Source organism: Sylvia atricapilla, chromosome Z (assembly GCF_009819655.1).
Source record: "Sylvia atricapilla isolate bSylAtr1 chromosome Z, bSylAtr1.pri, whole genome shotgun sequence".
In the NCBI taxonomy this organism is placed as follows: Eukaryota; Metazoa; Chordata; class Aves; order Passeriformes; family Sylviidae; genus Sylvia; species Sylvia atricapilla.
Genome location: NC_089174.1, coordinates 20439521 through 20463521, shown reverse-complemented (window position 1 = coordinate 20463521; position 24001 = coordinate 20439521). Strand labels below are relative to the sequence as shown.

General features: G+C 39.5%; 1 protein-coding gene across 2 annotated transcripts in view; it reads left to right on the top strand.

The window, feature by feature from the left end:
- MCC (MCC regulator of WNT signaling pathway) overlaps positions 1-24001 on the top strand; it is a 168298-nt gene that overhangs the window by 116616 nt on the left and 27681 nt on the right. For both annotated transcript variants that reach the window (XM_066339109.1, XM_066339110.1), the window contains 7 exons: positions 3002-3148; positions 3434-3523; positions 4176-4324; positions 5965-6105; positions 7251-7351; positions 9552-9735; positions 20934-21168. In XM_066339109.1, the coding sequence (XP_066195206.1) occupies positions 3002-3148; positions 3434-3523; positions 4176-4324; positions 5965-6105; positions 7251-7351; positions 9552-9735; positions 20934-21168 (1047 nt within the window). The remainder of the gene's footprint in view (positions 1-3001; positions 3149-3433; positions 3524-4175; positions 4325-5964; positions 6106-7250; positions 7352-9551; positions 9736-20933; positions 21169-24001) is intronic.

Here is a 24001-nt window from a genome sequence, read left to right as displayed (position 1 = left end):
TCATAACCTGGGCATTCACCAAACCAGAGAAGAAAATGAGTTTTCTGAACTCTGATTTGGGTTTGGGGTATTTTTTCTCTTCTTTGGTCATTCTTATATTTTCTATAGAATAGCTACTAGTGTGGAAAAGTACTTTCTGAAGAGATGTTGGCAACTCCTCCATTTACAATGGAGATTTTGGTGACCATAAATAATTATCTGATGTGTCTCTGGGCAGTGTGGTAAGTGGGCAACCCAGTCATGAGATGCTTGGTGAATGTGTGAATTGTGAGATGGGTGATTTTACAGGTCAGACAAACTTGCCCTGTTATCCTGCTCAGAATTAGCATACAGCACTCAGTGTTGCTATAATTAATGCAGTTATTTACAGCAGTCAGTTCAGCATGCAATTTCATAAATGAAGGCCTGACGTAGTAAATACATCAAGGAGGTCAGATAAGCTTCTTTTCATGGCTGCTTCTGTGATACAATATTAAGGCAGTGATTTGTACAGATTAATAACTGTACTGTGCTCTGAGTTTTCTTCTAGAAGTGTTTTCATGAGCAAAGCTTTATCTGACTAAACTCTTAGCTGTGTTCATTTCTCTTTATGTTACCAGCGTTGTTTTACAGACTTGTATAAATAATAAGCTTTGTAATCCTGGCCAAAAGTCACTTCCTAGTAAGAAAACACAGAATAAAGGAAACCTATCTTGACTGAAGGTTTGTGTGATACAGTCTTTGTAGTCTTAAGACTCTAAACTTTAGAGTCTACTGACACTTGGCATTTAAGTAACTTTACCACTCTCTTTCCTGGTTGCAGTTAAACTGAAAGTGCTACTTGCTTTCAGACTGCAATCTTCCAGGACTGGCTTCTGAGCATAGGTGAATACTTTAGCAATTTTTAAGTTGGATATGGAGGTTGGGGTTTTATTTTATAAAGAATACATCCAAATAGTCTTCCTATTTGTTTGCTTTTAAACAGTGCTGTAACTTAAGCACTTGGAGAACTTTGTTTGGAACAGTCTGGGTTGAAAGACATAGTAATAAATAGCAATTTTGACTTAATGAAGTTAGGGAGTTGCTTTTTTTTTTTTCTTTCACTGTCAGTGCCACAGTACAAATCCTATCTGCACTGACGTCTGCAAGCAAAAATATGCATGTGTGGTTTATTTCAGGTTTATGCATACCAACAGGCTGAAATTATTGGTTTGCACCACTAGAGCACTTCTGTCCTTAAGGTTTGCATTAGTGCAGCTGTACCCATGTTGAAGTTAAATATGTCTGTATGAACAAAGGAGGCCTCAGCTGCAAATATGTAGAAGATACTTGCTATGAATGTGCACTTCATTCACTCTGCTCAGTTAACTTCATGAGAAAATCGCAGTTAAGATGCATAATTGTGGGTCAAGCACCCATATAAATTTTTCAGCAAGTTACTTTTAACATTGGGGGATTTGTTTTGTGGTTTTGTGCACTTTATTTATTTGGAATAATTTTGTTCAAGGTGTGGCACTCCTCCCCAGCTGAACAGGGAATTTAGAAGTGCAGTGTGACTTTATGTGTTTTTATTGTTGCCACGTATGGCTTTTAAAAATTACCATGTGAATACCTAAAGATTCTTTTGACACTAAGCGTGCAGGCATTCTGTCCTTCAGCTTGTGTATAATAGAGCTAAAGGCAGAGAGACTCTTCAGGAAATAGGAGCAGGCTGTAGAGGATTGTAGGAGACATAAAATACTGCTTTGGTGACTGGAGATCATTCCAACTTGAACTCCTTCCTCTCTGCAGTACGTTGAAGCATCTGCTGTGCAGAAACATGACTGCTGCTGCTGCTTCAGGCAGAGATTGATAAAACACTGTCCAGGTGCACCTACACCTAAGAAAGTCTAAGCTTTGATGCAACTTTAATTAGGTTTTTTTTTTTTTTACTAAGAGATGTCAGCTTGCTTAGTCTTTGTATAAATGCATTTAGTATAAAATCCTGCCTTTCTTTAGACAGTAGGAATCACAATTGCATTTCATGCTGCATACAGGGGGAGATATCAGATGGCCAGAACTTCACTTGATGGGCTTCCGATACAATTTCACAGGTTCTGTTTTGTACAAGGACTGTTCCAACAAAATCGCATAGAAACCTGTGTATTTAAGGAAAACTGTGTTCAGGGGAACCTCCTCTTTAGATGGTTTCTTTCACCTTCTTCCATATCACACTGACATCAGTGGGAAAAATGAGCTCTGTCATTTTACTTGTGTCATAACTTGTATTAAGCCTACCATTCCTTGTCTGTTCAGAATTATACCAAGGTAAACACTATAATCTGTAGCACAGCTATAGTTTGGCTCCTGCAGATCTTCCTTTTTTTTTTTTTAAACCTTTAAACTGAAAATCATTTGACATCCATTCTACAAGTATCTGATGTGTTATGAGGACCATGCAGTGTTTGCAGCCTATGTTTACAGAGAGCTTTTGCAGATTGTTGGTTGAGTGGCTTGCTGGTATTTTTTTTTTGTCTGTACATTACTGACTAAATGGTAGCTTTAGTTGACTGTAGTTTTGAAGCATGATTAATGTTTGAATTTCTTTAACCTTTAAATAGACCAAGTCATCATGTGATTTATTTATGTCAAGAATATTTTTCAGCGCTGGAGTTTTCCATTAACAGGATGATTGTCATTTGATTTGTTTAGCCGTCATTCTCTTAGGCAGGAGCATTAGCTTTACCCCAGAGAGAATAATTTCTATACCTATAGTACAGCTGAAATTTTGAGTAATTATTCCACAGTGATATGTTTGCATATTTCCACACTGCACATAGTTTAAAAAACTTATAGTAGTGGGATTTTAAAATAACCTCCACTCATCTGCTCCCCATGGGAAAACTTTGCAGCCACCACAGTACAAAAATGTAACTTCTGTGCTGAAGCCAGAAGCAATAAGACTTGGCTAGACAATGAGAAAATCTCCAGACTATTTAGACCCATAAAAGTGGAAAAATCAGAATGTTATGTTTTATTGCAGGTTCGGGAGCTGCAGACTCGTTTGCAGAGCATGCAGGCCACGGGCCCATCCAGCCCAAGCCGCTTCACCCCTGCCAACCGCCCTGTCAACCCCAGCACAGGAGAGCTGAGTACCAGCAGCAGCAGCAATGACATTCCCATTGCCAAGGTGGGGTTTGTGTGTTTGTAACCCTTCTCATGACCTGGGAAAAGCAGGCTTCATTTTGTGCTGTGCAAGTGTGGGGTTAATTGGGAGATGTTTAAGGGAGTCCTGAGCGGGTCCATGAACTTGAGCTGTGGAAAGGAATTAAACACTGTTGATTGTAGTTCCCTCAGTTACAGCACAGGGTTCAGTTCTCTAGAAATTTGCTTCAGCTTTGCAAGTGTAACTAGAGAACAGATGGGTTTGTGTAATCTATCGGGTGTGTAACCTGTGCAGCATTCTGATTTACAGATTGCTGAAAGAGTGAAGTTGTCAAAGACAAGATCAGAGTCTTCATCATCTGATAGACCTGTCTTAGGATCAGAAATCAGCAGCATAGGGGTAAGGACTAAGAACTGTATGCATGCATGATCCATGTTCCAAGCAAAGCATTGTTTTCTTAATAAAATTAATATGTGAAATATTTGAAAATACTTTAAAAGCTAGTTTGAGGAAAATATTTCAACAGAGAATATTTCACGTGGTATTAAAATCTCATTTTCTCATAACGAGTGGCTAGAAATCATTCTCATGTGTGACTTCAAGAGGAAAATTTTGAAGTAAGTTCCACCAAAATATTCTTCAAGAAGACTCTCCAGTTTCATTTCACAACTTTCAACCAGCAGTGAACTGGATTCTGCTTTTGAAATACCAGAGTAAATCAATAACACTGTTGTTACTGTGTGTTAATATTTGTTTTTGCTGAAGAACTTGGCTGTAACCCTCTGCTAAGCTCTCAAGAGCGTAAATAACTCACATAGTAGGCTTCTTAAATGTATAATGAAATAGTGGGTTAGCAGAATTTTAGAACAAAATGGCTTCTAAAAGTGGAATCTTGTAAATGTTCTATTCAATGTAAAATTCATAACAAAACCTGAATAATGAATGCATTGAAGTGAGTGCATGCAAGTAAATGCAGTTCTCCATGCAGAAAGTATCTGGGAGAAATCCAGTGGGTATCTATTCACAATGATCTATTAACTGCCTCGTGCAGGTGTCTAGTACCATGGCTGAACATTTGGCACATTCACTCCAAGACTGCTCAAACATCCAGGAAATCTTCCAGACTCTCTATTCACATGGATCTGCTATCTCTGAAAGCAAAATCCGAGAGTTTGAAGTGGAGACGGAGAGATTAAATAGGTGAGCTGGAAAGTTAGATGTGCTCACATATACTGTCTTCTGTTAGCTTCATTAAAGTTGACTGCTTTTTTTACCCTTTTTGAACATTTCTTAGTTCATTTCCAGCTCGGCTGTGGCAGCTGCAGATAAACATGGAATGTGGTTGCTGAGGAGGAGATTGAATCGTGTGCTAAGGATTCTTTCCATGAGTATGAGTTTGTTTGTGCATTATTAAATCAACACAGCACCTTCCCCTGTCTGCACTGTGGAGTGTGCTTCTCTGTGGCTGACCAAGTAGTCATGACATCTTGGTTTCATAAAGACATATTACTCCTTGAAACAAGGAGTCCCATAATTTAGTCTGCATCATTCTGGAATTAGCTTGCTTTGTTTTGTTCTGTAGAAACAGAATAATAGCATTTAACTGTCTCAGTAAAAGTACTGATGTGTTGTGGTGTGGCATATATACTGGCAAATAGGTTTCTTTCTGCAGAAGAAAGATTGCAGCTTTCTGGTTACAGTTAAAGTACTGCTGATGTTATTGTCCTTTAGCAGACTCTATAAAAAACAGTGGTTTATGTCTTTTTTGGCACATAAAATCAAAGCTATGGATCAGGAATATGAGAATCGTGTCCCAGCATGTCTCTGTCCAAATTCTGTCTTCCCCCCAGCTATCTCAAATTCAGTCTGATCAGTACAATATTTCTTCCTATTTATAGCTCATGTTTTTGTAGTGCTGCAAAACGTGATTCTTGTTTTCTTTTTTCCTTTTTTTCCTTTTTTTCCTTTTTTTTTCTGTACATTGCACAATTATGCTTTGACAGCATGTATCATTATAGAAGATGTCAAGATACAGAAAGTGACATTTCTAGCATCTATAAAATGCTAATGGATTTCTCCATTAGCTACCTGTGCAAGGTTTCAGATTGTTGATCTTTCTGGTTTTGGCATATACCAAATTTTTACCATTAGGCATAGTATATTGATGTATGGTTCAGTTGTCAGCAGAGAGAATAAATAGTAATACTGATACTCTGAATCTTCATTTTCATGTTCAGGGTTAACCTCATTGAGGAGGGTATTACAGTTAAGCTTCTGTTTGACTTTTGCCCGAACATTTGGAGGTTGCATTGCCCCACTGAAACTTCATTTGTAGTTTGGAAGTTCCCTCTCTAATCACAAACCAAACGTGACTTCAGGTTGAACAGTCACTCTGGATTTTCAGAAAAAGGAAGCATTTATGCAACTGCATGATCTCTGCACATACCCACAATCACACCAATGAATATACCATTTAAAACAAGTTGCAAATGTGGCAGCAGAAAATGGGGAATGAAGGCGGAAAAATAGAGCAAAAGGTTAATATGAAACTGTCCTATGCAGTCTTGTGGCTGCATAACAAGGGTACAGTGTTCTGCTGCTGCTGCTGCACAGGCTTATGACTGCATTTTATGGAGAGGAGAAGAGGATGACCTAAGGGAAATTTCTGTCCTCTTGGCTCTTCATAAGCAGAACAGAACTGATGGATTTTGCCATCTTCATTAAAAACAATTCTGTAGACCGAGAAATTTTCATTGTTTCAAAGTATGATTGTCCTCGCATTTTCAGGACAGTGACTGCAAGTTATGCTTGAAGGTTACAAATTACTTGGTTTTTTGCAGCCGTATTGAACACCTGAAATCCCAGAATGACTTGCTGACAATAACACTGGAGGAGTGCAAGAGCAATGCAGAGAGGATGAGCATGCTTGTGGGCAAGTACGAGTCCAATGCCACAGCCCTCAGGCTGGCACTGCAGTACAGGTATATACCTACATAGGGACTCATCCAGGAAGAGGGAGCTGGGGGAGACTTGGTAGAAGTGTTTGGGAGTGAAGTTGTTGGTGTGACATAGTAGTACTGTTTATCTTCTGTTTCCTCCCTGAAAAACCATCCGTTTGGTTACACTACCTGACTACCCAACTGAAATTTCTACAGTGTATTTCAACAGTAGTTGACCAGTATCTAATAGGATTGTAGAGGTTTATCTCTTCATTCTCAAATATTGAATTAACATTTGAATTGGGGATTGTAGGCTCAGACTGTCTTGCTGAATCCATCCTTAAGATACCGGTTCTCTGTACCTTTCCCAAGTCTTGTGGACCAGAGAGTGTTATATTCCACATAACTGAGAATTATTTTGCATTGCATCAGTTGGAATTGTGGATTAATGGCTTGGTATTTGGTAATAAGTATCTAAATTTGCATCAAACTGGTCACAAAAATATGGTATCACTTAACACCTTCAACTGCAACTAATTTGGGACAGACAGGTTTGGTCTTGGAACAAATCATGAGCCTCTTAAAGAATATATTATTTTACTATCAACCTTGACTAAATTGCAATGAATTGTTAACTGCTAATAGTATATTAGGATGTATTTTTTTAAACATTAAAATGCAACAGGGGTTGTGTGACTCAAAAATATATTTGGAAGCTGTCCTGTTGTAAGGAGGAACACCTTACAGCCAGGACAGAGCAAGAAGTATTTTTCTTGCGTCTTTTCTGCTTACAACATTTTATGTAATATAATTATATTGTAGAGTATAGTATGCTGTATAGTAAAAAAGTCTGGGAAAAGTTTCTCAAAGGAATCATCTTGACCATTGTTTGTATTGTTACCTGTTCAAAAACATGCTTCTGAAGCTTCCTTTATTTCAGGTCACTCTCTTATCTTTTTGTTTTGTTACATTACTTGAGGCCAGCCTGTCGCTGTTACAAGAATGGGGAGACTGCTGAATGCTTGTGAAAGAAGCTATGTGTATTATGTTATTTAATATCCCTGCTGCTAGACAAATAGTAGATAATCATGCAGTTAATCAAATACCTCTTTTTTGTTGTTGCTATTGCAGGTGTACTTCTTTATATTGCAGTTAATATTTTGTGTGGTTTTCATTTTCCCTTTCAGTGAACAGTGCATAGAAGCATATGAACTGCTGTTGGCATTGGCAGAAAGTGAGCAGAGTCTCATTCTTGGACAATTCACAGCTGCAGGTGTTGGTTCTGTTGGTAAGATGTCAATGAAGCACTTAATTTAAGGGGTTTTTGGCATGTCAGTTAAGCATTAGAATTGGAGCATTATTTAAGAATGCTCTTCAGTAATTTCTTGTTTTTAACTATTTAAATTCATTTACACACCCCAAAAATAGGGGAAAAATGCAAGACAGCAATTTAAATTCACTTGCATATGCTATCATGAGGCGGTGCCTCTTCTGGCAGGAGCAAGATTGTTTTAGGTATGCAACTGTACAGAGCAGAATAATTAAACAGTACTTTTGAGCACAGGTGGCTTAGGACATACAGCTGTGGTAGTTGCAAGTTCAGATTCAGTAAGGTTGACTCCCCAGAAACAGTCTAATCTGTGAAAAACTGGGATTAAAATAATACAAAGGTAGCATTGAGTAGTTACAAATAAAAAAAAAATAAAAGACTGTAATTTTTCACCCCCTGTTTTACCTTTGCTCTAGAATTTTAAAACATTCTGTCTTCTGTTTAGCATGTATGTTCAGGATTTTTCTTGTTTTGTGGTTAGTTAATCCTGTGGCTAGGTGTCGTTCTTTAATATGCTACCTGATGAGTACTGGAACAAGCCACTGTCATGGGTACGGTACAGAAATTTGGAGCTTGACATTGCTGTTGGCTCCATTCTTCTGATGGAAAGAGGTGATTACACAATGAAATTCCAGTGTTAGTAGTTCCATTACTTTTGTGGATAGGAGAAGGCAATCACAGTAAGTATTCAAGTAGAATAAAGGGAAGCATTCAGAGAGAGAATAACTCTTCCTACTGTACTAAGGCACAGCAAGTGCCTTAGTGGTTAGGAGCATTGGCTTCTCAGTAGAGGGGATGTCTGAGATTTTCTTCCGCCTTTCTCCAAACTCTGTTCATTCCTTTCGACAATGTGCTAGGGAGCTTTTCCCAGCTGGCTGAGATCACTGAGTAGCAAAAGTGAATTTATGCTTGGATATTCTATTCCTGTAGGTGGTAGAAAGAAATCTTATAAGGGAGAAATACTTTGCGTTTCATCTGACATGCATTTTATGGAAGAGACTGTAGTTAAATTTTTATGTAGGTGTCTGTCTACAGCTCTTAATTATGGTATTATCAGTTACAGCCCTGAGATAGAAATAGTGTAAATTTCCCATTACACAGCACATCATGGAGGAAGTTGTGTGTGGTTTATGTACCTTTACTTCATTATGAAATTTGATTAACACACCTAGATAAAATAATAGATTTTTTGTTTGAAGATCAAACTTTATATCGACATCTGTGAGTGGAAAATTCAGGGAAGTTGCATCACTTACAGCTGAGCATATCCAGCTCCAGCTCCAGCTCTTAACAGAACATTCACCCTTCCTTTCTTCCTCATTAATGTTACTTTTAGTGCATGCACTTCTCTCAGCAAATGTGAAGTACAGCTAATTGACTTGAACAAGGATTAAATGAAAATCCAACACAGAGCAAGCTGTTGGGTTTTGCTAAAGTATGATTATATTGTAGCTTAATCTACAAATACATTTGTAGATTTTCTGTGAAGCCAGTAACATGGCTTAATTTAATGACGTGACTGCACCTGGAGGACTGTAGGAGTAGTGACAGTGGTGGTTTCAGTCCTGCTACTCTGAAGCTTACCAGCTACACAGATAGCTGTATAACCACTAAAAATTATAGGAATTTAATAAACCTAGGGCTAGTTTTCTTTTGGCTTAGTATGCATGACTGTAAGATGTGAGAGGCTGCTTCTGAGCAGCAGGGAAATTCTTCTGTCTGGCCAGGTAGCCCGTAAAACCATCAGGCTTGAGATCAAGGTGCCTGTGAGGAGAAGCTCTGGAGATGACGACACTGTGAAATCACACTGGAGCACCAACTGGAGTAAGAGTTGTAACTGAGGCAGAGACTTTTCCAGTGTGTTCATAATTTGAGCATCCAAACATAATGTTAATGCAGAATGCACACCATTACAGACAAGCAAAAATCCTGCATTACTTAGGACATGTTGCCTGGAGCCACAAGTACCTGGAGCTTGTGACTGGGAGTGGAGGGCATTCAGGCCAGTATCCCAGTTACCACTGATGCACACAAGGAAATGAAGTTGTTTTTAACTCACAGATTGGTAATTTATTGTCATTGTCGTGGTGTAAACTGAGAGTGAGTAGAAAGATCTCTTGCCTTAATTTCTGTCTGAAATTGTTTGCTTGAAAACTAGGGGACCAGACAGGTGATGAAAATGTCACACAGATGCTTAAGAGGGCTCATGACTGCAGGAAGACAGCTGAGAATGCAGCAAAAGCCTTGCTGATGAAGCTGGATGGGAGCTGTGGGGGAGCCTATGCAGTCACAGGCTGTAGCGTGCAGCCCTGGGAAAGCCTCTCCTCCAACAGTCACACCAGGTAACTCTGCAACTCTTCTGCTCTCCTAATCTCTTAGTCTTTGATTCCAGACAAAAAATTAGGTTCTGTTGTATTTGCTGAGCTACTCTGCTCACCTCAGTCTTTCGGCTTCTGTGCTTTGATTTATAAGTCACCGTGCCTCAGTGGTGTAATTGTCTTTGGACTTTGAGCAACTCCAGCCAAGAAGAGTTTTGTTTAAGTTTGTTGCAAATGGGTGACTCAGAACTTTGATCTTCCTCATAAAGAGCAAAATCATTACATTTGTTTTACTACAGTGACTTTCTTGCTGTTTTATTGGAACTTAAATCATGTACATGTTACTCATATCTATTGTGTGCAGACAGCATGGATGTGCAGAGAACCAGAGATCTGAAACAGGCTTTCACTGGCATTTTGGAGTGCTCAAGAATTGTTTTCTAAATGTTGCAAACCTAGCAACATCCTGTTTTAAACCATTTCCTTTTCTTTCTTCTTCGTTACCCTTTGGATCCCTCCAAATTCTTTCTTCCCATCCTGTTCTTTTCACTCATGGCATGGAGTAGATTGGATTCTTCCAGGAAAGACTGGATATTGCAGTTTTTCTGAAGACATATAAAATAATGAAACATAGATGAGCTATTATTGCAAAAGTGCTCCAGTTCAAATGTATCTGCCAGCAGCTTCATTTTGAGTTTTTGCCTTCCTGTGGTGTAATTGTATTCTGCAGTAAATATGTGTGCTTGTGTATGGATACAAATTTGGCAAGTGTCCTGGATAAATATAGATGAACATTTTTCTCTTGAAGAGTTATTTTTATTTCTCAGATATGCTCTAAGACTTAATTTTAATTCCATTTTCTATCCAGTTCTTTATTCAAATGCTGTCATTTTTTGACACTTCAGAAGTTTATTTTAGTACTGTATCATTTCCTCTAATTGCTGATGCCTCCTCCAAAGGATCTTATTTCCTGCTGTATGACTGGCATGGAATTGCTAAAAAGTGAGGAAAAAGGTAATCTGAGGGAACAGGGTCCTAATGTGAGATGAATTTTAATGTTTTATTCAGAGAAGTTTTCTGGTGCACTCTCAGCACAAGAAAGCTTTGTCTTTACATGGAAATTATTGTGGCAGCACCTGTGCTAGTAGCACACTGATCACACTTTGTACTAAAAGCATTTAAACCAGGTTTGGAAAGAAATTGCATGAAGCTGTTTCAAGCACTTGGCTTGCTGTATCTTAGGCCGTATATAGCATAAGACACAGCAAGCCAAGTGCTTGAAAGGGCTTAATGTAATTTCTGTACGTAAACATGTTGTCTGTGTCTGCATGTAGTAACACCTGGTGTAGAAACAAGCCAAGCTTGTTTTTCATTCTCTTGTTTGACAGGGTCATTTTCAGTTTGTCAGAACTACTTCAGTGTTTTTCTTCCTTGTGAGATACGTGGCATGTAGTCAAGGCATAGTAATTTTTTTATTCTTGAAAACAGTTCAGGCTGTTTCCAGTATTGACAGGGAAGAACTGTGGGGAAGGGGGATTGTTCCTGTTTCAGTGTTTGCTTTCCTAGACTTGCACTGGAAGTGCTTAGTAGGAATGTAACCTCTACAGGCCTTGCGTACTTCAGCAGAATTTTTGGGAGGATAGGAGAGGGAGGATAAGTTTGTGTTTGTGTCTGTGTTCACTGGTGGTCAGCTGGACATGTGTGTAGGTGTCCATGTAAGGTGTTGGCTCAGTAGATAAAGTTTCAGCAGAGTATGTTTAAAGTGGCATAGGATTTAAAATTTCATCAGGATAAACTATGTCATGACTGTGGAAATGCAAATTTAATGTTCTTATATGAAAGAGATGTTTTAGCTTGAACTGTTATTATCACTGTAGCTTCTTTTTTTTTTTTTTTTTTTTTTTTTTTTTTTTTTTTTTTTTTTCTGATGTGGAGCAACATACTGTTCTGAATGAGATAACTTCTACAATTTTTTTTAATGTATGTGGGAAATGGGAGATAAAAGCTGATGCCGCTGACCCAGAGAGCACACAGCTCTCTGGTCAGGATTTTGTGACATGGACACCCTGATCTGATTGTCACTTATAGATTGTGGTCCTTCTCCCTTCCTCCATGCCCAAAGTAATTTACCTTTGCCTAAGCATACCTATCAATGAAAACATTTTTGAAACTTCAGCTTCTCCAGAAAATGTAAATCTTCTCTTCTTTTGTTCTGTTGTGATCAAGTGACACATGGTTAGGGGTGTTTTGAGATTTTTCTTCCTGTGAACCCTGTCTCAAAGAAGAGTAGTCTCCTCTTCGCTTTATAGACACATGACATTGTGCCAGCCCATTGATGGACAACCTGTCTTGGTTCAAAAGGCATACACTTTTATATGTTTATATCACAGAATCAGGGAATAATCGAGTTTGTAAGATCACCTTCAAGGTCATCCAGTCCAACTATCACCCCAGCACCACTACAACCACCCCTAAACCTTATCCCCAAGTGCCACATCCAGACGCCTCTTGAACACATCTCCACTGACTCTCTGGGTAACTTATTCCAATAGCTGACCACTCTGCCACTGAAATTTTTTTCTAGCATCTGATGTGAACCTCTTCTCTTTTCTGGCATAATTTATGGTCATTTCACACAGTGAGTGCTGTGTGAACCATCTACCACTTGGGGGACCACTGTAAAAATATTTTTTACAGTATTTCATTGAAAGTTTGAATCTGCAAAACTGATTTTTCTTGTCTTCGATGTTTCAGTGTTGCAGGTTTTTAGTTGCAGATATTGCTACCTTTTAGATTTTAGTTGCAGTATTGCTATCTTTTCCCTTTGAAACTAAGTTAATAAAGTGGTAGTAGAATGATGAAAACGATCCTTTGCTGAGACTTGGAACAAATTACTAGTTCTCGCTGTTGTTTGAAATCCTGTTGAATATGGATTTACAGTGGAATTGTTGACCCATCTTGGGCTTTGAAATTTCAAATGAGATTCTGAACGTCAAATCACTGAACAGTTACTGAGTAAGTACTTGGTGCGCCACTAGTGATGCGTGGTTAAAGACCCTAAAAGGGAGCAACTGAAATGAAAATAAATGAAAGGCAATGAAAGAGCATCTAAATTAGACTGGCAGCAGCAACACAGTAATGTTGCCAACTCAGTTTTTGAAAACAAATTGGTTTGCAATGTAGCTGGAAGTCATAATTATTTTAAATGAACAGAAGCTAAGTATAGAATATACACTGCCAACAAGGTTTGACTGATTGCACTTTTGGAAGGAAACAAAAGGGAAGGAGCCCAGTTGTAACACTGACTGAGAATGGTGTATTTTATTCCCTGCTGTGCTAGTAAGCCCAACGTTACATCTGGGTTCACGGGAGGACAGATCTGGTCCGTTATATGCAAAGCCAATTATTTTCAGTATTATACAGTGTCACAAAATATCTAAACTCAGTCAGCAGTAGGAATATATCTTGTAGCAGTGTGGAGCTGGATGGTTGCTGCTACCTCTTCCCAAAAAGCATCTCTTCTGGAGAAGCACCTCGGGTGGGCACACAGGCAAGGCACTCAAGTCCGCAAAAACACACCACAGCTAACTCAAGGCAGGAAGGATGTGGACCCGATATTTTCTGAGCCTGAGAATTGCTAGCTTTTCCCTAGGGAAACTTTTCAACGGTTTTCTTTTATAGAAAACAACCTTGTGTAAACAATATTTCTTTCCCAATAACAACAGGTGTCGTTTGCTGTTTCTGTTACTTGGCCAATGGGAGAAGTATCAGTCCTATGGACCAATAACATGCTTTCTTAGCGCAGCTTGTTATAAAAGGGCTAAATGAATTGTAAAGAAAACCTTCTGATTTCTACTGCCTTCTAACTGGAGTCAAGCATCTTTATTTTGTGTCCTATTGCAACAGAAGTGTCTTCTGTGTAAGTTCCAGCGAGGTTTATTTTGCAGATTCACATCAAAGGTTTCAGGGACAGAAAGGCACAGATCACAGGAATGTCCAGGGTTAAGCATGGGGGTCAGGAACCAATGTTTTGAGCACAGGGATGGTACAAGAATAGGGCAAAGGGCAATGATCTGTAGTGGACATAAGAGCAGACCATCAGTGAAACCACAACCAATGGGGAAACAGGGAAAGGAGAAACCTTCTCAAACTGAGGACGTGTATGAGCAATAAAGATAGGCAAGGCAAAACTGAGGTAGATTAACATAATGCTGTAGAGCACCCTGGGGGGAAGCCTTTTTGTTCACCCTAAGCTATGAAGTATTCTTGGAGCCAGAGGCTAATTCTTCCAGGGCAAACCCCTAGAAGTTTCCCTGATAGGCTCAGGGGCCTCCACAGTATCTCTCAGAACCATCTCAGGTTTCAGATAAGTTGGTGACAGACAAGATTATCTGAGGCGTGCCAATAAGTTCTTTGGAAATGTCCAAATAGATATCCCAGTGTTACCTGTATAACACTTTTTTGCTGGACTGAAGCAGTCTCAGAAGAAAGCAGGGCAGTTTACCGAAGGCTGTGATTTTAGCTGTTGTGGTCCTTTGCCAGTTTGGGGTATTTTTCAGTTTCTAAGGAGCTTACTACCTTCTATATTGTGCTGTCCTGTGGGAATACACAGGACAGACAGTAAGACAGACTTAATTAGCATGACTGGTTTGATAACTGGGATGCCATGGCAGGAACAAACAGCTCTGAGATTACAGAAGATGGGATTAAACCTGCTTACAGGAAGAGGAGAGATTCAATCAACCCCCTACAAGAAAGATGTTGTAAAATGCCTAAGTCGCTTGTATGATCTTTTAACCTAATTATTGTAGTGGAAATTATTAACCTTCCTGAAATGGTCTATAAGCTTTTGGAAAATCTGAGTAAAATCGAATTCTGATCACTGAATCAGTCTTCCGGTCTCTCCTCAATGTCAATGATTGGTGCTTCCTGTGTACGGATTGCAATTGACGACACCACTGGAACCAATTGTGATGGTGAGACAACCGTGTTTGGGCCCACAATCATCTGTATGCTGCAATGTGACAGGTGAGCCGGGGAACTGAAAGTATGGGACAGGGAATGTCCGACTAGAGAGACATCTGCGAAACCATGTTACGCCTCCTGAGCAAGCATGGATCCTCCATCCTTAAGCAGCACCTTAAGTCGCTCCTAAGATGGGTGTCACGCGTGTTCCCCGATTCCACCGCTTCTTCTATATCAACTCTCTTCTACTGGGACAAGGTTGACGTAAAAATCTATGACCTGGCTACGCTGCCTGGCCACAAGCCAGAGTTACATTTGCTCCCTGCTTGGAGGATGGTCATGGATGCGATTAAAAAAGGGGGGGAGCGAGGCAGCCTGCAAGGCTACCGTGCCCATGTCCCCTATGGCTGTGCTAAACCAAGATCTGCCCAGGTCCCGCTCCTCGTCCCCTGTCCACACCCCCTCCCTGATGAACACCAGGGATAAGAGCCCAGTCTCCACTGGTAGCCCTACTGCTATCCCACCAGCCACCCCAGAACCACTGAACCTTAATCAATTATGAAACACAGACTCTAGCAGTGATGGAGAGCCTTTTGACCCCGGCCCTGAAAAAGATCTGGACTTATTCCCTTTGGATGTGCATAACAATTGGTTACAGATAAAAAAGAAATCCCTTAAGGACAGAGACATTACCTTTATTTCACTAATCGATGCCGCTTGAAGTCTCAGCAGAATGGCCAGCTTCTACAGAGAGGCTTCTTACAGCACGGGACTGCAACAAGTGCTGACACAAATCCTACAGCCCACAGCAGCTGACACAATAACCAGGAGCAACCTTCAGTTTCCAGCCAGCTCCGCGCCCACCGGTCTGTCTCGGACTTACGTGCAGTCACTCTGAGAACCACAAGCCTGGACATATCAACCAACTGCTGTCAGCAGTAACGTTGTCTAATTGCTCCAATTTTTGTCTCCCTGCAGGAAATCTATGGGCTCTTAGTACTTCGTTACCAGGCCTTTATTATAAACAGATTATCTACATCGGTAACAGGACTGTTTGTTTTGCCAGGAGTAATTCACTCTGACATGGCTGGGGAGATAAAGATCATGGCTTAGATCTGCCAGCCCCTGTGTAGTCCCAGCTGGGGGCAATATAGCCAAAACTCATACCTGTCCCAGCACTACCCTTTTCTACGCCCCCCACAGCTGAACATAGGGGAGGCGGGTTTGGTTCCACAGGGGTCGAAAATTTTCTAGACACAACTGTATCACATCTCAGCATCCCACATGCCAATGCAAAGTGACACTGAAAGGCAAAGATTAAATTTTCACAGGTCTCATTGATACTAGCATGCGTCTGATTGTTATCTCAAAAAGCCAATGGCCCAGTGATCGGCCAGTTAACACTGTGCCTCAGGTACTCTCAGGTGTGGGTGGGAATAGTCAAAGCCTGCAAAGTTGGCACTTAGTGCAAATTGTTACAGTCAAATCTTTTGTGCTGTCTGTCCCCCTAGTTTTGTGGGGAGGGAGTCTCTTAACAAAGTGGGATTTTAAAATTCAAACAAATTTTGTTGGGGGGGGGGGGGTCATTGAAACCCACAACATTTTAAAACTAACCTAAAAAGCAAAAAAAAAACCCAGTTTGGTGGATTAATGTCTCTTAAGTTCTTAACAGGAAAGGGGGAGCCAGGGATGGCACATCTGCTGAGAAGAATGCAGAAAGCCCTTTTATGTTTTCAATTTTTTGAATCGTTCTAACCAAAAAAGTTACAGCCTTTGAGTTGAGAACTTAATGCAGGACTGCTTCTCTCCTTCTTTTGCTTAGTTTGTCATTAAACCTGGGTTGAATGCAAATGTGTTGAATGTGAGATACTGTAGTACTGTGCAGCTCATAAAAATGAGGTACTTGCTGTCAATATGTTCCATTGAGATGCAGCAGAAAAAATGCACAAATTCAACTAATAACATATGGGTATAAGTTTGGTCTACATGAACAACTAGAAATTACTCCAGAGCAATGGCTTACTGCTACTGAGAATAAGGATAAATGATGGTTTCCCAAATATGATGGTATTTACTAAGAATTGTTTCTAGTGCTCAGACATAGCCTCTTGATCAACCCAAAAGAAATATTTGGATAACTTTAGCTAATGCAACCAAACAAGATCCTTAGCTATCACATCCCTAGAAAATGTATTTTCAACCTGTTTAGTCAGTTTGCCATTAGATGGCTGGTCAATACCAGAAGCTACTAAATGCATTGTACAGAGCTCAAATCCTGTTGATACATGGAATCAGTTAACTCTTTACCTTCCTATAACACCCGTGGAACCACAAGAATTAGAACTACTAGGTTCTGTAAAAATGGATTTTTGTGTTAATTTTAATTACACAGGAAAAAATCAATCTAAAGCTTGGGATGTTTCTCCCCATCATCTCATGTGTAAGAATCTTTCTGATCACTCAGAATTTATCCATAAAAGCGTACAGCAGCTAAAGGGTACTGTGTTTAAACTAAAAGTAGAATCTGGATCTTGGCTAGATAATGTGTTCAGTGTCTGGGGTTTGACACCTTGGCTAAAGAATTTTTTTAGGATAGAAATGCATGTGATGATTTTAATAACAGTTATGCTGGTTATGATACCTTGCTTGCTTCAATATGTGCAGAAATTAATTAATAAGGCCATTGAAGGAGTCTTTTTGGTTAATACAGAAGGCGAAGATGTGTGAATACACAAGACAGAGAGTAAGACAGACTTAATTAGCATGACTGGTTTGATAACCAGGATGCCATGGCAGGAACAAACAGCTCTGAGATTACAGAAGATGGGATTAAACTTGCTTACAGGAAGAGAAGATATTCAGTCAACCCCCTACAAGAAAGGTGTTGTAAAATGCCTAAGTTGTTTGTATGATCTTTTAGCCTAATTATTGTAGTGGAAATTATTAACCTTCCTGAAATGGTCTATAAGCTTTTGGAAAATCTGAGTAATATCGAATTCTGATCACCGAATCAGTTTTCCCATCTCTCCTCGATGTCAATACTGGCCCAGATCTCAAACCACTGTGCTCAGCTAGAAAGAAGATGTTTGGGCTGTGTGTACTGTGGATCAGTTGCATTCTTTAAAGCATTAGATTGTGTGCAGGTATTCAAGCAAGTTTATGGATTCAGTTCTGACAATGTTAATCTCAGTTCTACTAACTGCATTATCCACACCATTGATTAATTGCAAATATATTAATTTATTTACTTGATTTTTAAAAGATAAAATGATGCTTATATAGAGTTTTATGGATAAATTTTTGTAGCCTGCAGAAACTACACACAGAGAAGCACTGTCAGAGCCTCTTTTATGTCCATTCACTGCTTTTTATCTTCAGACACTTATGCCGGCAAGACTGACATTGTGCTGTACCAGTCCACATATTTTCCACAAATTGTATATGAAAATTAATTTTACATCACCCAGGCACAACGTCATCATAAAAGACTTGATGAATGAAGCAAGTCTGAAAAACATTTCCCTTTTCTTGTTCTGATACAGCATCTGTGAGAATGGGCAGGTTGATGTTGTATTCCCTCCAGCTGTGATGAACACAGTGATCCTTTCTGTACTTACCTAAACACTTGAGAAAGGAGAAAGTGCACATCTTTTGCAACAGTTTTCTGTGGTTTTTGGATGGATGCATTATACTATAAATGTTTTCCTTTGTCCTAATTGCTGTTGAGAAAGGAGGGCAATATCAGAAATTCAAGATGAAGTGCTCAGCAGCTGTCATCCCTTGAAGAGAGCAGTAGTGGACCAGCGCAGTGGCTGTGGGGAGCTGTTTGGTGGGGTTTTTGGAGCAATATGCCCTGGAAGAGTTGCTGGGGGCCCAGAAACACTGTAGTGTTGTTTCTGTCTCTTCTACCCCAGCTGCTTCTAGTCTTCTTTGTGGGATGTGCTGCTGAATGCAGGGGGAGGGTGAAGGTTCTATTCCTTTTGTGTGCTGGCTGAGACACAAGATTCTTGCTGAGCTCCTTCCAACTTCTTTAAAAAAACAAAACCCAAAAAAACCCAAAAAACAAACCAACCAAACAAACAAAAGAATAAACTAAAAAAACCACCACACCCTAAACCACTAGAAGAAGAAGAGCATCTTGCTAGCAATTCACCAGAGGAGCCAACTCAGCTGCAGACAGGCAGGCAGGCAGCCAAGACTGAAGTAAAAGCAGCCTGAGTATCACTGGCAACAGTCCAGACTGCCTTCCTCAATTTGGACTGCACTCCTCTAACAGATATATGCATAACTGTGGGTCTTCAAGGGCCAAGATCTGTAAATATCCACGGAGTATGAGGTCCAGCTCAGCATAACAATAAACTTTCAGCGTTTTTTTTGCCTAGGTTTCATTTGCAGCAGGAGTGCTGGGTTTTCTTTCCTTTTCAAGCAAAAAGTGAGATGATGGTTTTGTGCCCCAAGATTTGAAGACTTTTAAAGCTATCCTTCCTCCAACAATAGCTGTTTTACATTTAATCCAGAAAAGCTCTGCAATTGCAGTCTTTGGGTGCTGAGGAAGAAACTAACAAAATTACTTCAGTACAGAATTAAGTACTTTTCACATTGTCTATCCTCATTATTTTTATATAAATATCTAATTCAGCAAGATGCCTTTAGGCTCAGTAAAGCAGGATTTATTAAGTGCTTCATAAATTTCTAATCAAGAAACTGTATGAACAAAAAACTGTTTCAGCCTGAGAGGATTTCTATGTGTGTAGGTACTGAGTGCTCTTAAGCCCCACTGCAGAAGGAGATGGATGAAAACAAAAGCAAAGATGAATTCGCAGTTGGGTCAACTATGGCAGGCACCTCTTATCCCTCAGAAAAGGAGGGAATAATGTAAAATTAACATAGAACATAGTAAAGAGCTGTAATGCAATATTTCACGAGGGGGAAGGATTTTGAGAAATCTTGGTAGACCTGCCAATTCTCTGTCTTCTCCAAAGCTGTGCTTGGAATTTGTGGGAAGATGGGCAATCATTTGAAGCACTTTAAAATCAATATAGCTTTAGCTGAAGTAGAACCAAAGGAGAGAGAAAAATCAAGCCTATCTTGATAGGCTTCCCCTTTACACACGCATAATATTTTAGGACATCATCTTGGCTCTCACAGCATCTAGCAGGTGGGACTTTTTTCTTAGTACAAGAATGTTGAACAGCAGTGCAATTTGATACAGAAAGTAATTTATTCCCCTGCTGATAACTGAGATCATCTAGCATTCCAGATAGGCACAGTTAATGGATGACTTATCCCTCACCCGGCAGCTGATTACAGGATGTCAGGAGACAGCAGGCAGCTTTGAGTGAGGCTATGGAAACAACATGACATTTTATTTTCCTTTTAGTGTTATTGCAACTATATTCAGCCCTGGAATGCTTCAGCTGTGTCAATCTGGGCCCCCTGGAGCACTAGCATGCATGGTGGCGGGTAGGCAGCCCTCAGCCACCATTGCTCTAATGACATTATTACTCCTTTCTGCAGTCTCTGTGTAAACACTTACGGAGCAGAGTAATGGGCCCTCATTTGTTCCAAAGATACACCAAGTCTTCTATGATGACTTTTTATTGGAATTCCTGGTACTCTATGGGTTAGTTTTAAATCACTTTAGCCCTGAAGGAATGCCAGTATGCTGAGGAGTACACCTTCAGTGTACCTTTCAGTACACATGAACTGAAAGTTGTCCTGGCATCTGCCAGTGGAATTTTGCTCAGGTTGACTCCTAAAAGTATCTATTAAAATATCTGAGGTGATAACTGATATGGTCACCAGCATGGATTGATCAAGTCTGGGTTCATTATTTTTTCTTAGCAGATGCTTCTTCTCAAAGATGATGAAGACTCAGTGTCTGAGTAGCTTGCTGTGCCATGTTATTGCTAAGAAGTCTTAAGTAATGTTTTTTCCTTTTTGAATTAAAAACCCCCACTTTTTTTCAGACGACACCATTTCAAATAAAGTAATTTGGTTACACATCACTAAATATCTGGCTTTGCAGAGAAGTTGTCATGATTCAATTTTCTCATGCAGCTTAGAGAATTAATTTATTTTCTGGATTTGGCACACCTCCCTTTGCAATGTCTGGTTCATGATACATCTGTGTCCTTTCTATGAACTTTTAAGTAAGACTCAGATGCATTGATAAAGTATTGGGAGGGTGTTTGATGTAAAAATTAAGAATTTTTTTCAAATCTGTTTTTTTCTAATGCCATTCTTTCTCTTTCCAGTACTACCAGCTCAACTGCAAGTAGTTGTGACACAGAGTTTACGAAGGAGGATGAGCAGCGGCTGAAGGATTACATCCAGCAGCTGAAAAATGACAGGGCTGCAGTGAAACTGACAATGCTGGAGCTGGAAAGCATCCACATTGATCCCCTTAGTTATGATGTTAAACCACGTGGAGACAGCCAGAGGCTGGATCTGGAAAATGCAGTCTTGATGCAGGAACTCATGGCAATGAAGGTATTTTATTCATAACCAAGAGGGGAGCTGCTCTGCTGGCAACACCCCTGAGTCACAAAACATGCTCACACGCACGGGACACTTCGATAGTGGTCACTGGGTAAAAAAGCATAACTTCGTTGAAAGGCATAATCTGGACTGAAAATCCAGTAGTCAGAAAGTGACAGAAGGCATTGGATTAGCAGTGATGAGCTTTGTGTGTTCTGAATTAGGACTTCATCTGTGTCTCTAAACTTGGAATGCTCTTCTTGACAAACCAGATGCTCTCTCTCTGAGATACATGGCAGTTGGATTGCTTGAGGATGACCAAAAAACATGATTCAGCACTTTCCAAGAGACAGGTCATTACTTATGAGCTTGTAAATGTGCATAATGAGTATATGTGAACTAAAGCAGAACAAATTCATCTGTTTTTAATATTGGTGTGGGAGGAGAAATGGTCTGTCAGATGTCATCTCTAATGCTCTCTGGCAATTGGTAACAAGTTCTGAGCTGTTCTAGGCACTGTGTTGCAATCTGCAGCTCAGTCCAGAGTTGGAGCAAAGAGTAGAGTGTGTAATGACTTGCATTAACAGAGAGTTTTGGAAAAAAGCCTGGTTCATATGTCCAGCTCTAAAGATGTGATCTCAAAAAGATATGATATTTACTGGCCAGGTGTAGAGCTTACATCATATTAAGTCTGTCTTCTGTATGGATTTTGAGATATGAATTAAAACATAGGAACATACCAAAGGAACGTACAAAAAAAGTGTATGTCTGCATTCAGAATTTGTCTGGTTTGGGTTCAGTTTAATAAGTTTAATTTCTGTAATTTAGCAAGTGCTAATTTAGCCAACTAATTGCAGACAAATCAGATGATGGTATTGAGTGGTACAGCAAATCCTAATAGTTTCATAAACTTGAAAAGTTATAGATTTTTGTTCACATGTGCTGCTTCTGACTAAGTGGTAGCCTGGTAATGATAATTATGTTCTTAGTGGTGCTGCTTTTTCATGACAACAGATACAGTTTTGCAATAATGCATTCATTATTCCCAGTTCAGAAAAGATTGCTTCCTAGTGGTTAGGAGATGAAAAAATATGTTACTTGCTTGAATACATTGTGGCCAAGAGCAACATATTCCCCATAACTAAAGCATGCAAGATGTACTGTTAAGATATTGGTAGATAATTAGATGTGTTTTTCAAATATCACACTTCCTTCTCCTTTTTTGCATGCAGATTTTCCCTGAAATCTCTTGTACACTATCTTACCTCTATTTTTAAGTATTAACTTATCTTAATTTTTTCTTCAAATTTAATTTTGATTTAAAGATAAGGGCAAACTGTAGAGCTGTGTCTCTTGTGAATAGTGCCCTTGCTTTCCCTGACTTCCCTGTCAGGAGCACCAGCAGTTGCATATCATAATTTCTCATACACTTTTGAGTGCTGGTAATCCTTTTGTTCACACAGCAGTCATCTAACTTGTTGTTGACACGTGGCATCCATTGGACTGGACCTGGCACACTGGGTTTTCACTGCAGGAATTGCCTCTAGAAGAACATTTTCTTCTTGATTGTGTTGCGTGTAGTGCATACAGAATTAAACACACATTTTGCATAGTGAAGTTACCTTCAGCCCTTTCCAGCACAGAGAAACTGACAGTGCTGTTATTCATTGTAATTTCTTGTACTTTGCTGGAATTCACAACTGCAGGAAAACCTTATGTTTCTGAAAGAGACATTGTGAAAACTCAGATTTGTCAAATGTGTTACGTATCAGCTTCCGTGGTTGTTGCTCAGGCCTGCATTACACCTCCTCATGTTTGTCAAGCTAGAGCAGAGTTGAACCTAAGGTCAGGACTCATTTTGGCTTTCTGTGTATTTTTTTTTCATATTTCAATTATTTGAAACATGTGTCTTACACAGAACAGCATATGCATCCTTCTGAGGCAAGCAGAGAATTCAGGTTTCCTTACAGTATTTTATTTAACTTGAAGCAGATGGATTGCGGAAGACTTCATTGTTCAGCATTTTGAATTTGTTGTCTCCCTTCTACATTCTTAGCAAGGCTGGTACAGCTGGACCAAGCTACTTACTGATTTTCCGCATTGCTGGGTCTTAAAATCTCCTGCTGTCTTCTCAAAACTTGGTTCTATGTTGGAATCTCTGCCATTTCTTTTGACACCTTCCATTTCTGATTTCCAGTAAAAACTGATCTCCTCATCAGTGTGAAATACCTTTACAACAGTAGTTCTTCATTATTAATTAGAGAGACAGTTTGAGGGTTGTTTTTCTGCTACCTTGTTTATCATTATTTTTTAATTGATTCAGGGTGTAAGACATAGTTGTCCACCAGTACTTCTATAAAATTCAATTCTTTGCTTCAAGCAATAATTAACCAAGTTTCCAAATACATTCTCGTCCCTGGTTTGTCATTCAGTGGTCTTGCTTTGAGGTCAGTTGTTGTCATGCCCCAGTTAGCAAGGAGATAACTTCTGATGGATGTAAATAATTCTTGGTTTACAGCTTTTCTGCATTTCAAAGGACTTAACCTAGATAAGAAGTCTCAGCTTTCTAAACGGATAATTTTTCCTCTTCTGCGTACAGGTGTTGATAATGTTGCTTATGAAGTGCTTTGAGCCAACAGTCTTGGTGGAAAATGTTAAGAATTCCATTTTCCAGCTTTGTTACAGCCCTTCATGCTCTTACAGATTTGTATAGTGAAGTACAGTTAACTAGAGCATGACATTTATCTGCTCTGATGTTTGTTTTAATTCTGAAGGCTGGTACATCCCCCCTTCTTTACTTTTCTGGAGTTCACCAGGTCTCCTGGAGTCATCACTTTTTGTGAGT